At 40.0% G+C, this 15,571-nt stretch overlaps 1 protein-coding gene across 1 annotated transcript; it reads left to right on the top strand.

Moving 5' to 3' along the window:
• Positions 1-2,031: 2,031 nt before the first annotated feature.
• Positions 2,032-4,221, top strand: ADAM21 (ADAM metallopeptidase domain 21). Its single transcript, XM_046010375.1, has one exon. It carries the CDS (start codon positions 2,062-2,064, stop codon positions 4,219-4,221), a length of 2,160 nt encoding a protein of 719 aa, XP_045866331.1. The 5' UTR covers positions 2,032-2,061.
• The last annotated feature ends 11,350 nt before the right edge of the window (positions 4,222-15,571 follow it).

Here is a 15,571-nt window from a genome sequence, read left to right as displayed (position 1 = left end):
GAACTCTACAGTGGCTAACTGAATATAATAAAGAAATGTGCTCCTTTAAGAGAAAAAAATAAAAATAAATAAAAAGTGAAAAAAAAAACAGAAAGGCAATCAGAATGTATTTTCAGCTGGCACCAAACATAAATGAGGAAACTCAGAATATTAGGGATGTGTAAATGCAGCGTTGGGGAGAATGAAGAAAAGAGCAATAAAGCACAGGAGGGTCTGAAATATCAGCTGACTTCTGGTCTCCATTTCTTAGGGTGGGGAGCCAAGACAAACCATTCCAGTTCTGATTGTTCATTTTTAAGATTTTCACTCACATTGTTTTTGAGATTTTCCCCCTGCAGTAGTAGTGTATGGTAGTGTTGATATAGAAGTGGAAAAAGTATGTGACAGTATTCATCCAGGTTTTGTTCTGTTTGAAAAAACTCAACCTCACAACTTGTTATTGGTAATATAATAATTACATAAGCAATTAAATTTCAGAAAGCCTTCATCAAGTCTTTTATATAGGAGTTATAGTATGTCAAGGCATTTCAACTTTTCCTGTGTAGCGGCTAATTTGAACACTCTTATATTGACGACTTTCATAAATTGCATTGCTAAAACCTCCCAAGAGTTTATGGAAGCCTATATACCAAGGGTCCCTAAATCATAACCTTTATTAGCCTTAGATTAATCTGGTTCAGATCATATTATAATGGTCTGGTTGCGTGTCTGTTTTTCTACAAACTCAGTGCTTCTGAGCCTCATTTTGGTCACTCAGTTGAGACTAGATGAAGTCTACAGATACTCTCCTCAGCAAAAGGGTACAAAACATCTTAAAATATTAAGTAAAACTTACAGGCCCCTTAAGCTCATTCTTGCTTATGCCACAAATTTCTGAAATTTTTTCAAACAAAAAACTAAATTGATAATTTATTTAATGCTCTCTAGTTTTATTTTAGATCCCTAGTATCTAGCCCAATATCCTGTATGCTTGAAACACACAAATACTTGTTTAATACATATAGAAATGGGTGAGTGTTGCTAGCCACAGTGCATGCCAGGTACAGAAAATACCCGCTGTCAAAAGTTGTTGGTAAATCTGAGCAAACATTAGGGATTTTCCCTGGGAATCCTAAAATTCCAGGCACTCTGTGACTCTGTCCCAAGAAAACAGAGTTCCTCTTCCCAAGCCTTTAAACTGTATGGATCCTCATCTTCTCTTCATAAGGCATTTTCTTTTGTCCGATGTTTTTTTTTTTAAAGATTTTATTTATTTATTTGACACAGAGAGAGAGATCACAAATAGGCAGAGAGGCAGGCAGAGAGAGGGGGGAGCAGACTCCCTGCTGAGCAGAGAGCCCGATGAGGGACTCAATCCCAGGACCCTGAGATCATGACCTGAGCCGAAGGCAGAGGCTTTAACCCACTGAGCCACCCAGGCGCCCCTTTTTAAATTTTTTTTTTAAATATTTTATTTGACAGAGAGAAATCACAACTAGGCAGAGAGGCAGGCAGAGAGAGAGGAGGAAGCACCGTGATTGTTTTTGATCTCTCCAGTTTTGATAGTCAAAAGGGGCAAGAGTCAATAGTTATGTAGGGGCAAGAGGCATAAACCAACATGGCTTGGACAAATTGAGATATAGAGGCCCCCTACTCTGAAGTCTAGTTAGTTTTGCTTTAACTTTTTTTTGTGGAGATTTTCATATCCCCCTACCTGGATTGAGATAATTATATAATGAAAACCCAAACACCTATCCTCTGACTTTCACAATTATCAACATATGGCCAATATCGTCTTATCTGTACCCCTCAAAATTCCTACCTCCACTTACTGAAAGAAAATCCAAAGCATTTTTTTTCTTGATTCATGAATTGCTTTTTTGCCATTTGATTCTTTCCCACTTTTCTTAACCAATCCCCACCCTCTTATTTTCACTTGCAGCACTGCAGCTCTGATGCCAGCTCCACCAGGACACGGATATTTAAAGGTCAGCTCTATGCAATGATCACTTTGGAGCAACCAGACCAGCTGTGCCTCATGCTTTTTCTCTGGACAGATGGCTCTGTAATGGCAGCTCCATAATGGTGGTTGGTGAGGCTGAGGTGCTCATGAGAGTTGTTCTCCTGCTGTTCTGGGTTGGAATGTCTCTATCCCCTTCTGGCTTCTCTCAGTCTGGGCCCTCCCCATACCTCAGGTCCCCAGAAGTGGTGACCCCCATGAAGGTGACTGGTAGGGGCAGAAGTGCAAAAACTCCAGGCTGGCTCTCCTACAGCCTGCAGTTTGGGGGCTGGAGACGTGTTGTGCACATGAAGGTCAAGAAGCTCTTGGTTTCCAAACACTTGCCAGTATTCACCTACACGGACCAGCATGCCCTCCTCCAGGATCAGCCTTTTGTTCCTGATGACTGCTACTATCACGGTTATGTGGAAGGAATCCCCGAGTCCCTGGTTGCCCTCAGTACCTGTTCTGGAGGTTTCCGAGGAATGCTGCAGATTAATGACCTTGCTTATGAAATTGAGCCCATCAGGCACTCTACCAAATTTGAACACTTGGTTTACGAGGTAAACACTAATGAGACAAAATTCCCACCTATCAGATGTGGCTTAACAAAGGAGATAGCACTCCAACAGTTGAAATTTGAAGAGGTTAAGAAGTCAACTTTGAAACAAAATTCTAATGATAAATGGTGGACCCACTCGTTGTTTCTGGAGCTGGTTGTGGTGGTAGATCACAATTTCTTAATTTTTTCTCAAAACAACTTCTCAGTCGTGCAGGAGGATGTATTCCTTGTTGTCAACATAGTGGATTCCATTTATCAGCAGTTGGGTACTTATGTGATTTTGATTGGGATTGAGATTTGGAATCAAGGAAATGTTTTCCCAATGACAACCATAGAACAGGTTTTGGAGGATTTCTCTCAGTGGAAACAGATCAGTCTTTCCCAGCTACAGTATGATGTTGCACATTTTTTCATAAAAAATTCATTTATAAGTGTACTCGGTATAGCCTATATTGCAGGAATATGTCGTCCTCCTATTGATTGTGGGGTTAATAATTTCCAAGGAGACTCCTGGTCTCTTTTTGCCCTCACTGTGGCCCATGAGTTAGGACATACTTTGGGTATGCAGCATGATGAAGAATTCTGTTTATGTGAGGAAAGTGGTTGCATCATGAATGCTATCAGAGTACCAGGAAAGAAATTCACCAATTGTAGTTATATAGCTTTTACAAAAACCACTTTAAACCAAGGATCATGTCTGCACAACATTCCACGTCCTGAAGATGTTTTTATATTGAAGCGCTGTGGGAACAATATAGTTGAAGGAGAAGAGGAATGTGACTGTGGATCTATAAGGCAGTGTGAACAAGATCCCTGTTGTCTTTTGAACTGTACACTGAGGCCTGGGGCTGCTTGTGCTTTTGGGCTTTGTTGCAAAGATTGTAAATTCATGCCATCAGGGGAGCTCTGTAGACATCATGTCAATAAATGTGACCTTCCAGAGTGGTGCAATGGGACATCCCATCAGTGCCCAGAAGACGGATACGTGCAGGACGGGATTCCCTGTGGTGAAAATGCCTACTGCTATCAAAAGAGATGTAATAACCATGACGACCAGTGCAGGAAGATTTTTGGTGAAGGAGCAAAGAGTGCCCCTGAGAGTTGCTATAAAGAGATCAACTCCCTGGGAAACCAGTTTGGCCACTGTGGTATAAATGGCACGACATACCTGAAATGCAATACCTCAGATATCTTTTGTGGGAGAGTTCAGTGTGAGAATGTGAGAGATATTCCCCATCTGAGAGATCACTCTATTTTGCAGCAAACTCACATCAATGGTGTCACCTGCTGGAGCATTGACTATCACTTAGGAACGGATACACCGGATGTGGGTGAAGTAAAAGACGGCACCATGTGTGGTCCCGGAAAGATCTGTGTACACAGGAAGTGTGTCAGTTTGTCTCTCTTGTCACAAGTCTGCCCGGCTGAGACCTGCAACATGAGGGGGGTCTGCAATAATAAGCATCACTGCCACTGTGGCTATGGGTGGTCCCCCCCCTACTGCCTGCACAGAGGCTACGGAGGTAGTGTTGACAGTGGCCCAGCATCTGCCAAGAAAGTTTTCTTGCTACTGGTTGTGAGTCTTATTTTGTCTGTTTTGTTTTTACTGTCAACTGCTGTATTTATGTACCTTAGAAAACATTGTGGTCCCATAGAGACTAAGACTCAGTCCTCAGGTTAGGAAAATGCCTCTAATTTAATATCCTATGCAAAAGTTTTAGTCTCTTGGCAGTGGAAACGTTCTTACATGCTTGAAACTCAGCACATTTCTGACAGTGTACAGAGAAATGCAGGGACCTTCCCCTGTCAGTATCAGAAACATCAGAAACCTTGCCATTAAGCAAAGGTAATTCCTAACACCGTCTTGTCTACTGTTCATTGTTTTAAGCAGCAAATAAAGCTCCATTTCCTCCAAGTTAGTCCTCTTGGTGTTTTTGTTGTTTTTCGTTTTGTTTTTTGTTTTTTTTTTTGAGCACAAATATGACTCATCAAAAAGGCAGGAGACAGGCATCTGAGGATCCAGACTTCATTTACTCCCAAAATAACCTCTCAAAGGTGCAGAGAATGTATTTCTTGTTGCTGACAAGAACTTGCTGTTCCAGGATTGCCTGGATGGCTCAGTCAGTTAAGAACTTGCTGTTCCATTTATCAGCAGTTGGGTACTTATATGATTTTGACTGGGATTGGGATTTGGAATCATAGAAATGTTTTCCCAATGGTAAGCACAGAACAGACTGCCAAATTCATGTCATCAGGGGAACTCTGAGACATCAGGTATTGACGTGGATGTGATCTTCCAGAGTGGTGCCATGGGACATCCCATCAGTGCCCAGAGGATGGCTATGTGCAGGATGGGATTCCCTATAGCAACAGTGCCTACTGCTATTAAAAGAGATGTAAAAAAGGAGAAGAAATTATTCAAATGTTTCTAACATTCTGCTCCAGAATCTGAAAGGGATAATGATAATAATGTCTGTCCCACCCAACCTCTTGGCTTTATTTGATAACCAAAAGAGAGAAAGAAATGAACTTTTATTAAAGTGTAAACAAATTGTTTGTTTAATAAAAACTCCTGACCCTATTCCTTCTGTGCTTCCTAGCCAGTCTTGTCTGCTCTCTTTGCTTTGATTTGGCATTTGGGTATGCTTGTGAAGTATTTGCTTTGAGTATCAGAATGTAATCTCTATGAGGTCAAGGTTGTTTTTATCTGTTTTGCTGTTGTATCCTAATACCCAGAACAATGTCCAGTACAGAATAAATATTTGAATGAAATAATTAATTTGAATGGATTAATTGTATTAAATTGATCAGGAAAAGTAAAAATAATACTTTAGTCCTCTTTTTAAATTAATTAACTAACTTTAATCCAATTAGCCAAGGTATGGTACATCATTAGTTTTTGATATGATGTTCAATGATTCATTAGTTGAATATAACACCCAGTGCTCATCATATCATGCCCTCTTTAATTCCCATGACCCAGTACCTCATCCCCACATCAATCTCCGTTTCCGCAACCCTCAGTTTGTTTCCCAGAATCAAGAGTCTCATACGGTTTGTCTCCCTCTCTGATTTCTTCCCATGCAGACAAATCGGGGATGAAAATTGGGCAGTACCAATGGGAGCTTATAAATGCACATATTTTAAATATTCAATGCAGTTCTTGCTCAAAATTCAACTTTGAATATTTAAAATACATGTATTTATAATGCTCCCTTTAGTACTGCCCAGTTTTGTCCCCAATTTGTCTTCTTCTCAGTCTATTTTCAGTGTTTTTGGAAATCCTGTCTCTTGAAAAAAACATGTCTAATCAGACATCTTCCGTATATGGTCCAGATAACTTTTGAATGCCACTCTTTGTAAATTGAGTCGAACAATATTTCCGATACCATTTTCCATTATGCTTTGCACATGTTGCATCCTCTGGCTATTTTCTGTTTTGAACATACTTGACTATGTCCTGACTGCACATTTATACATGCAATTCCCATTCCCAAAATGCTGTTTACCACCTTCTTATTCTGGGAAACTCCTACTTTTCTCTCAATAGAGGTCAAACATCTTATCTTTGGAAAAGCATTTCCTTGTGAAACATTAGGTGTTCTACTTGTGTACTCCTTTGTGGTCATCTCTCTATGCACTCCAGGAGTAGATGAGGGGAGAGTCTAACAATGTGTCAGCCAGGGACAGAAAGAGGAAAAGGCTGTCTAGTGGAAACATAGAAACAGGGAACGATGAACCAAGAAAACCATCTGATTAAACCTGGTTTTAGAAGATAAGTCAGATAAAGATTCACATGTTTTAAGCATATATGTCCATACAGAGAGAAAAGGCAACTGCTCCATTTTATTGCTTTTTAAAATTGTTCTTGTAAAAACAACACAAAAACAAGGTTAAATTTGACTATAGTCAAATTTATCAATCTAATATTCTATTTACTGGGTTTATATTTTTGCTTGAGATTACTTTGAGAGAATCCTTTTTATTTTCTGTGATTATGTTGGCTTCAGTTATAATGTTTAAATCTGGAATTTGTTTTGTTATAAGGAATGAAATAGGAATCCAACCATATGTTTTTTCAGTTGGCTAACCAGTTATCCCAATGTATTTTTTTGAATAAGCCACTCTTCACTGTTTTACCAGTAAATTAAGATTCTGTGTTATATTTTAAAATTAATTTGTTAGAGTCACATTATTTTTTTGTTCTTTTTAAATTTTTATTAATTTTTTAATTTCTTTTCAGTGTTCCAGAATTCATTGTTTATTTTACTTTTAAATTTTGACAAGAAGTCACACCTTTGCAATATTTCTAATATAAGGAAAAGCTGCATTGTTATTTTATATTAGTTGAGTTCACTAGGGCTGGATCAGTCAGTTATATCAAGATTAGTGGGTAGAACTTAGCCTCCTTATAACAAACATTTAGTGCCTTACCTGCTGTCTTAATTTGGATCCTCCAAAAAGCAGACAGAGACAGGATTTAGGTGGAGTTAGTTTGTTTGGGAAGTACAACAAGGAATATATTAATGAGCAAGTTTCCATTGTGGGGTCACCCTCTGTGAATTCTCTAATAAGTCATGTAGAACATGCTTTGGAATATTCCTCCGTGGTGCAGGAGAAAGCACTCAGGAAGAGAAGTGAGATAGAGCTGCTTTATTTATTTCATTCGTGTGTTCACTAGGGTAGCACTTGTAATTTTCTTTAAGAACTTTTCCTTTGCATTCACAACTTGATTGTTCAGCACAATATGTCTAGCTCTTGGTCTGTCTCAGCTTTCAACATGCTTTCCTCACTAAGCCTAACCATTTCCAGCTTTTCATTTAAAATGAGAGACATACAACTCTTCCTTTCACTTGAACACTGAGAGGCCACTGTAGGGTTACTAATTTCAATTTTGTTGTGTCTTAGGGACTAAGGAGGCCCAGGAAGAGGGAATAAGGTAGGGGAGTGGCTGATCAGGGGAGCAGTCAGAAAATGTAAAACATTATCAGTTAAGTTCACCATCTTAAATGGACATAGCTCATGACATCCCAAAACAATTACAACAGTGACATCAAAGATCACGGATCCCAGATCATCATAACAACTATACTAATGAAAAAGTCTAAAATACTACCATAATTACGAAAATGTGACATAGTGACATGAAGCGACCACCAAATGCTGTTAGAAAAATGCTGCTGACAGACTTGTTCAGTGCAGGGTTGCCAAAAACCAATTTGCTTAAAAAAAAAAAAAAAAAAAGGCAGTTATCTGCAAAGTACAATAAAGAAAAGCAAACAAAGAAAATGAAGTATACCTCCAAAATCTTGCTTCAAAGCTATGTCAACTCTTCTCTTTAAAATATAGTATGAAAATAATTTGATCATCTTGACACTGCTCAGAACACCACACTGGCCCACCATGTTGATGGAAGCATGCTAACCAGATCTAGAGAACAGGAAATGGCAAGTATTGTGAATGCAGGTCGGAATATGGGAGAAAAGATCCATAAATATCTAGAGGCCTGCCACACTGGGGATATTTTTAGGACTACAAGAGTCTGGCAGCACACTAAGACATTCCCTTTGAGCTAAAGGACAAACTAATAAAACTCAAATCTCCTACCATTGATAGAGAAGCATAGTGTCTGATAGGTAAATCGCTCTGGCCCCGCCTGTTCTCTTCTTCTGCTTCCTTCTCTTTTCCCCCTCACCTTCTTTTCCTTTTTTTCTCTTTGACTTTCAAGTATTCACTTGAAAATAAATTTGTGAAATCACCTATGAAAATTTCTAGGCCTTTAAAAAATTCATCGAAATGTTCCAGAAGATTTCAAATGCATATAAAAGTTGAAAGAGTATAATTATCAACTCCCATCAGCCACATTCAGCATCCATCAAGATTTTGCCATTCCTGCTTTGTTTATCCCAGTTTTGCTTTTGAAATATTTGTAGAACAAATCTTTGATTTTATGCTCTTATTGTCCAATTCACTTTAGTATGCATATCTAGAATGGGTTCTCATGTTTTATGTGAAGTGGTACTAAATTAAATACTACACTATTTGAAAACAGAATGTAACAAGTTAATGTATATTATAAACCCCAGAGAAACAACTAAACCTTTTTTTAAAAGAGTGTATTAGTAGTAAGCCAATAGAGAAGACAAAATAAAGCAAAAAAAAAAAAAAAAAGTTCAACCAAAGAAGGCACAGAAACAGAAAAAAGAATGTTACAAAGAGTAGATGACACAAACAGAAAAACCAATAGCAAGATGGTCACATTAGATCCAGCTATAAAAATAATTATTAAAAAAGTATACAACCTGAATATACCAATTAAAGGTAGAGATTATTAAACTGGTTTAAAAAGTAAGGTGTAATCATGTGGTGTCTACAAGAAACATTCTTTAAGCAAGTCACATAGACTAAGATACTAGGATAGTAAATGTTAGCTACATAAACACGAATTGTAAGAAAGTTGAATTGCTAAACTGACATCAGAGAAAGTTGACTGAAGACAAAAAGTGCTGTTAGAGATAGAGACATTTCATAATGATAAAAAAAGGGTCACTTTGTCAAGAAAACATAACAATCCTAACTACATAGGCACATGATAATAAAAATACAATAAACACAAGGTAAAAAAAACCTGGCAGATAAAAGGAGAAATATGTAAATCTGTTATTTGTAGATTATTTCAACACTCCTCTCTCACTAATTGATGGAACAAGTAGATAGAAAATCAGTAAAGATATAGAAGCCTTGAGTTGTAGTATCAACCAACTTGAGTTGTAACATTTATAAAACATTACACCCAACAATAGCAGAATACTTTTAAAAAAATTATTGTTTTTTTTAGAGTCAGCATGTGCACACAAGCAGGGAGGGGGGGAGGAGGAGAGGGAGAGGGAATTTTTTTTTTTTTTAAAGAGACAGGAGATACTTTTTTTTTTTTTTTATTTGACAGACAGAGATCACAAGTAGGCAGAGAAGCAGGCAGAGAGAGAGGAAGGGAAGCAGGCTCCCTGCTGAGCAGAGAGCCTGATGCCGGGCTCGATACTGGGACCCTGGGATCATGACCTAGGACCCTGGGATCATGACCTGAGCCAAAGGCAGAGGCTTTAACCCACTGAGCCACCCAGGCGACCCAGGAGAGGGAATCTTAAGGAGGTTCCACATTTAGCCTAGCGCCTGAGGCAGGGCTTGATCTCACGGCCCTGAGATCATGTCCTGAGCCAAAACCAAGAGTCAGTCTCTTAACTGGCCACTTAACTGACTGAACCATCCACGTGCCCCAGAATACACATTTTTTTCAAGTGTACATGGAAAATTCACTATGCTGGTCTATGAAGCAAGTCTCTAGAAATGTAAGAGGTTTAAAATGATACAAGAAAAGTTTTCTGAACAAAATGTAAGTAAATTAGAAAACAATAATGAAAAAATATCGGGAGAAACTCACCCAAATATATGGACATTATTCAACACACCTTTTACTTGTGGGTGGCAGGAGAAATCATGAGAAAAATTGGAAAATATCTGAACTAAAAGAAAATCAATTTTTTAAAAGATTTTATTTATTTGAAAGAGAGAGAGAGAGAGAGAGCATGAAGTCGGGGGGAGGGGGGGGAGAGGGAGAGGGAGAAGCTGACTCCCTGATGAGCATAGAGCCCAACATGGGGCTCGATCCCAGGACTCTGAGATAAAGACCTGAGCCAAAGTCAGATGCTTGACCGACTGAGCCACCCAGGTACCCCCTAATAAACTTACAACATGTCAAAATTTCTGATATGTAACTTGAGCAATACCAATATAATTCCCAGCTGCATTTTTGTAAATACAGACAAGTTAATTCTAAAATAGACATGGGAGGACAGATGAACTAGAATAGGCAGGAGAATTTGTTTTTTCCATTTTATTTATTTTTTCAGCGTAACAGTATTCATTGTTTTTGCACAACACCCAATAGGCAGGAGAATTTTGAAAAGGGAGGCGCTGAGTGAGGCTCTCCCATCACAGCAGCCGCAGGGTGTGGCCCCTCAGGAGGGAGAGGAGACAGAGGTGAGATGGTGGAGGAGTAGGGACCCTAGTTTTGTTTAGTCCCTGGAATTCAGCTAGACACCTGTCAAATCATTCTGAACACCTGTGAATGCAACCAGAGATCTTAGAAAAGAACCGCTGCAATTCCACAAATAGGAAAGAGACCACTTTTTGCAAGGGAGGAGGTGCAGAGAAGTGAATCCAAGGCCATCCATAGGAAAATAAACCACAGGGGGAGGGAACCTCCATAAGCCAGGTAACCAGAAAGTGATATAAGCAGCAGAGAGCAAAACTGGAACCTTTAGAGGTCTACTCCAGTGAGGGACTTGCCTGCCTGAAAGGCACTCAGGTGAAAAGCACTGCAGAATCATAGGTGGGACAGTATGGTTTCAGAATCCCGGGGTCACAGGAATATTGGGGGTGCCTGAGTGCGCAGAGTTCCCAGGCATCGGAGCAGGGAAACCAGCTGCAAACAGCGAGCCCAGGTGTGGGCTATCTGCTTGGTGTTGCCATAAACCATGAACTGCAGGCTGGTTGGGTGACTGCTCTCCAAGGAGGGGCCCAGCAAGAGGCAGAACTGCAGCGAGATGCCCGTCCTCCTTCCTTGGGAGGAATGGCATGGGTGCCTGCTGCAGGAGTCTGCAAAGTTTGGAGACTCGAAACAGGGTCTCATGCCTGAGATAAAAATGCCTGGTCACAGGCTGGGTGAACAGAGAGTGGACGGAAACCAGGGACACAAGAGTGACTGACTACTTTTCTGTGAGGGCGCACTGAAGAGTAGAGGGGAGTGAATTCTGAGCTCTGGGGCTAGAGATCAACGAGCAGCCATTCTCATCCCTAAAAGCGGTGCTGAAAGCCTTCAGGGAACAAAAGCCACATAAGGCAATCAGAAGGCATTTACTTAGCAGGCGCCCGGCAACAGTGGTGTGGTTTTGCTGGTGCAGATACCTGAGAATTGGAGTAACAGGCCCCTCCCTGAGAAGACCAGCAAGAACATCCAGCTAATGCCAAGTTTACTGATTACACAGAACTGCCAATCTCCAGTGCTAGGGGAAAATAGTATATAGAATTTGTGGTTTTTTTCTCATGATTCTCTAGTCTTTCAGTTTAATTTTTTTTTCCCCCTGGGACATCTGGATGGCTCAGTCAGTTAAGCGTCTGCCTTTGGATCAGGTCATGATCTCAGGGTCCTGGGATGGAGTCCTGCATGGGGCTCCCTGCTCCAGGGGAGCCTGCTTCTCCCTCTGCCCTTTACCCTGTTCATGCTGTCTCACAAATAAATAAATAAAATCTTTGACCAAATTTTTTTTCCTTTTCAGCTAATTTCTTATTTTATCAGCTCTTTAAGTCTTCTTTAATTTTCATTTTTAAATTTATGTTTTATACATTTTTTAAAAGATCTTATTTATTTGACACAGAGATAGAAAGCACAAGTAGGCAGAGTGGCAGGCAGAGGGAGAGGGAGAAGCAGGGTCCCCACTAAGCAGGCAGCCCAATGCAGGGCTTGATCCCAGGACTCTGGGATCATGAACCGAGCCAAAGGCACCTGCTTAACCGACTGAGCCACCAGGTACCCCTATGTTTTATATGTATTTTTTCATTTTTGTCTTCCTTTCATTGTATTCAATTTTATTTTTGTGTAGCCAGCAATCACAGTAATCTGACTCATGCATGCACACCTAAGGTGTTGGCTAGTTAATCATGATGTTCCCAGAAGTGAAATAGAAATTCTTATTTGATGTATCTAAGCAAAAATTTCTATGTCAAGTCTACATAAAGTCTAACTCAAATCATAAAAGCAATGAATCACAGTCCTTCAATCAATTCCCAAGTTGAATCAGTTTAGAGACGAAGAACTTCTTCAATGAATGGGAGGTCAGGTACCCTTCCTAAAGGGCAATGAAAATTTATATGATTAACCTTTCTCCCAGCCTTCCCCAGAGGGACCTGTGCCTTTTAACAGGGTTTTACATTGGGGAAAAGAAAATGATCAAAATTTTCAGAGACTGCTGGGCACTGGCTGAGAACTGACACTGATTCCAGAAGTCTCATAATGGCACTGTGGCCCTCCAGGCAGAGTAGAAGAGCTTGTGGACATCAGGTGATCAGTGGGTTTTTAGCTCAGGTCTGTCTCAGTTTTTAGCTCAGGTCAGTGACTCCCTGAACCCATCCTGTGGTTATATGCCCAGTTATATGCCCATACTTTAAAATGTATAATTGGAACAGACATACTTAGCAGCTGGCAAACTCCTTCCATTGGTTCCTTGACCTGTAGAGTAGGGGCTATTATGGTGGAAAAGGCCAAGTAGAAGCCATTTAGTACCACATCCCTAGAAGGATTGCAGAAATTAGTGCCACCATTTGAAAGATGCCAGTGTAGTGATTCCCATCACATTCCCATTCAACTCTTCTATTTGGGCTGTTCAGGAAACAGATGAATCTTAGAGAATGACAGCGGATTATTTTATTGTAAGCTTAATCAGGTAGTTACTCCAATTGTAGCTGCCGTACCGGAAGGGGTTTCACTGCTCGAGCAAATTAACATATCCCTGGTACCTGGTGTGTAGCTATCAATCTAGCATATGCATTTTTCTTCCACACCTGTCCATAGAGCCCACCAGAAGCAGTTCGCTTTCAGCTGGTGAAGCCAATAATACACATACATATATCTCTTTAGGGTTATAGCAACCCTCCATCCCTAGGTCATAATTTAGTTTGAAGGGATTTTTTTTTTAAGATTTTATTTATTTATTTGACACAGAGAGAGATAGATCACAAGTAGGCAGAGAGGCAGGAAGAGAGAGGGGGGGAAGCAGGCTCCCTGCTGAGCAGAGAGCCTGATGTGGGGCTCAATTGTAGGACACCGAGATCATGACGCGAGCTGAAGACAGAGGCTTAACCCACTGAGCCACCCAGGCGTCCCAGTTTGGAGGGATCTTGATTGTTTTTCCCTTCCACAAAATATCATAGTGGTCCATTACATTGATGAAATTATGCTGATTAGACATAGTGAGTGAGAAGTAGCAACTACTCTAGGCTTATTGGTAAGACACTTGTACATTAGGGTGAGGGCGCCTGGGTGGCTCAGCGGGTTAAGGCCTCTGCCTTCGGCTCGGGTCATGGTCCCGGGGTCCTGGGATCGAGCCCCGCATCGGGCTCTCTGCTTGGCTGGGAGCCTGCTTACTCCTCTCTCTCTCTCTGCCTGCCTCTCTGCCTACTTGTAATCTCTATCTGTCAAAAAAATAAATCTTTAAAAAAAAAAAGAGAGATAAATCTAAAATTTACTTTTACTTCAGAGTGTTTAGGGGTCTTGTTATGTAGGATATATCACTTTTAGACGTTATCACTTCTTGAAATCAGGTAATGTGATGCCGCCAGTTTGGTTTTTGTTTTTCAACATTTCCTTAGCAATTCTGGGTCTCTTCTGATTTCATACAAATTTTAGGATTATTTGCTCCAGGTCTTTGAAAAATACCGGTGGAATTTTGATCGGAATGGCATTAAAAGTATAGATTGCTTTGGGCAGTATAGACATTTTAACAATATTTATTCTTCTGATCCAAGAGCATGGAATGGTCTTCCATCTTTGTGTGTTTTCTTCAATTTCTTTCATGAGTGTTCTGTAATTCCTCGCGTACAGATCCTTTACCTCTTTGGTTAGGTTTATTCCCAGGTATCTTATGGTTCTTGGTGCTATAGTAAATGGAATCGATTCTCTAATTTCCCTTTCTGTATTTTCATTGTTAGTGTATAAGAAAGCAACTGATTTCTGTACATTGATTTTGTATCCTGCCACGTTACTGAATTGCTGTATGAGTTCTAGTAGTTTGGGGGTGGAGTCTTTTAGGTTTTCCATATAAAGAATCATGTCATCTGTGAAGAGAGAGTTTGACTTCTTTATTGCCAATTTGAATACGTTTTATTTATCTTTGTTGTCTGATTGCTGTTGCTAGGACTTCTAATACTATGTTGAACAAGAGTAGTGAGAGTGGGCATCCTTGTCATGTTCCTGATCTCAACGGGAAGGCTGCAAGCTTTTTCCCATTGAGGATGATATTTACTGTGGGTCTTTCATAGATAGCTTTTATGAAGTTCAGGAATGTTCCCTCTATCCCTATACTTTGAAGCATTTTAATCAGGAACGGATGCTGGATTTTGTCAAATGCTTTTTCTGCATCAATTGAGAGGACCATGTGGTTCTTCTCTCTTCTCTTATTGATTCGTTCTATCACATTGATTGATTTGTGAATGTTGAACTATCCTTGTGACCCAGGGATGAATCCCACCTGGCCATGGTGAGAAACAAAAACAAAACTGGTGGCATCACGTTACTTGATTTCAAGCTTTACTACAAAGTAGTAAAGTGTCTTGATCACCAAGACAGCATGGTACTGGCATAAAAACAGACACATAGACCAGTGGAACAGAGTAGAGAGCCCAGATATGGACCCTCAACTCTATGGTCAAATAATCTTCAACAAAACAGGAAAAAATATACAGTGGAGAAAAGACAGTCTCTTCAATAGGTGGTGCTGGGAAAACTGGACAGCTATATGTAGAAGAATGAAACTCGACCATTCTCTTACACTGTACACAGAGATAAACTCGAAATGGATAAAAGACCTCAACGTGAGGCAGGAATCCATCAGAATCCTAGAGGAGAACATAGGCAGTAACCTCTTCGATATCAGCCACAGCAACTTCTTTCAAGATATGTCCCCAAAGGCAAAGGAAACAAAAGCAAAAATGAACTTTTGGGACTTCATCAAGATCAAAAGCTTCTGCACAGCAAAGGAAACAGTCAACAAAACAAAAAGGCAACCCACGGAATGGGAGAAGATAGTTGCAAATGACGGTACAGACAAAAGGTTGATATCCAGGATCTATAAAGAACTCCTCAAACTCAACACACACAAAACAGATAATCATATCAAAAAATGGGCAGAAGATATGAACAGACACTTCTCCAATGAAGACATACAAATGGCTATCAGACACATGAAAAAATGCTCATC

Source organism: Meles meles, chromosome 6, assembly GCF_922984935.1.
Source record: "Meles meles chromosome 6, mMelMel3.1 paternal haplotype, whole genome shotgun sequence".
NCBI lineage: Eukaryota > Metazoa > Chordata > Mammalia > Carnivora > Mustelidae > Meles > Meles meles.
The sequence above is the reverse complement of the archived record's forward strand: the minus strand, read 5'-3'. Positions and strand labels throughout refer to the sequence as shown.

Bases quoted from the DNA above. Each gene is read 5' to 3' on its own strand.
- ADAM21 (XM_046010375.1), top strand. From the start codon at position 2,062: ATGGTGGTTGGTGAGGCTGAGGTGCTCATGAGAGTTGTTCTCCTGCTG.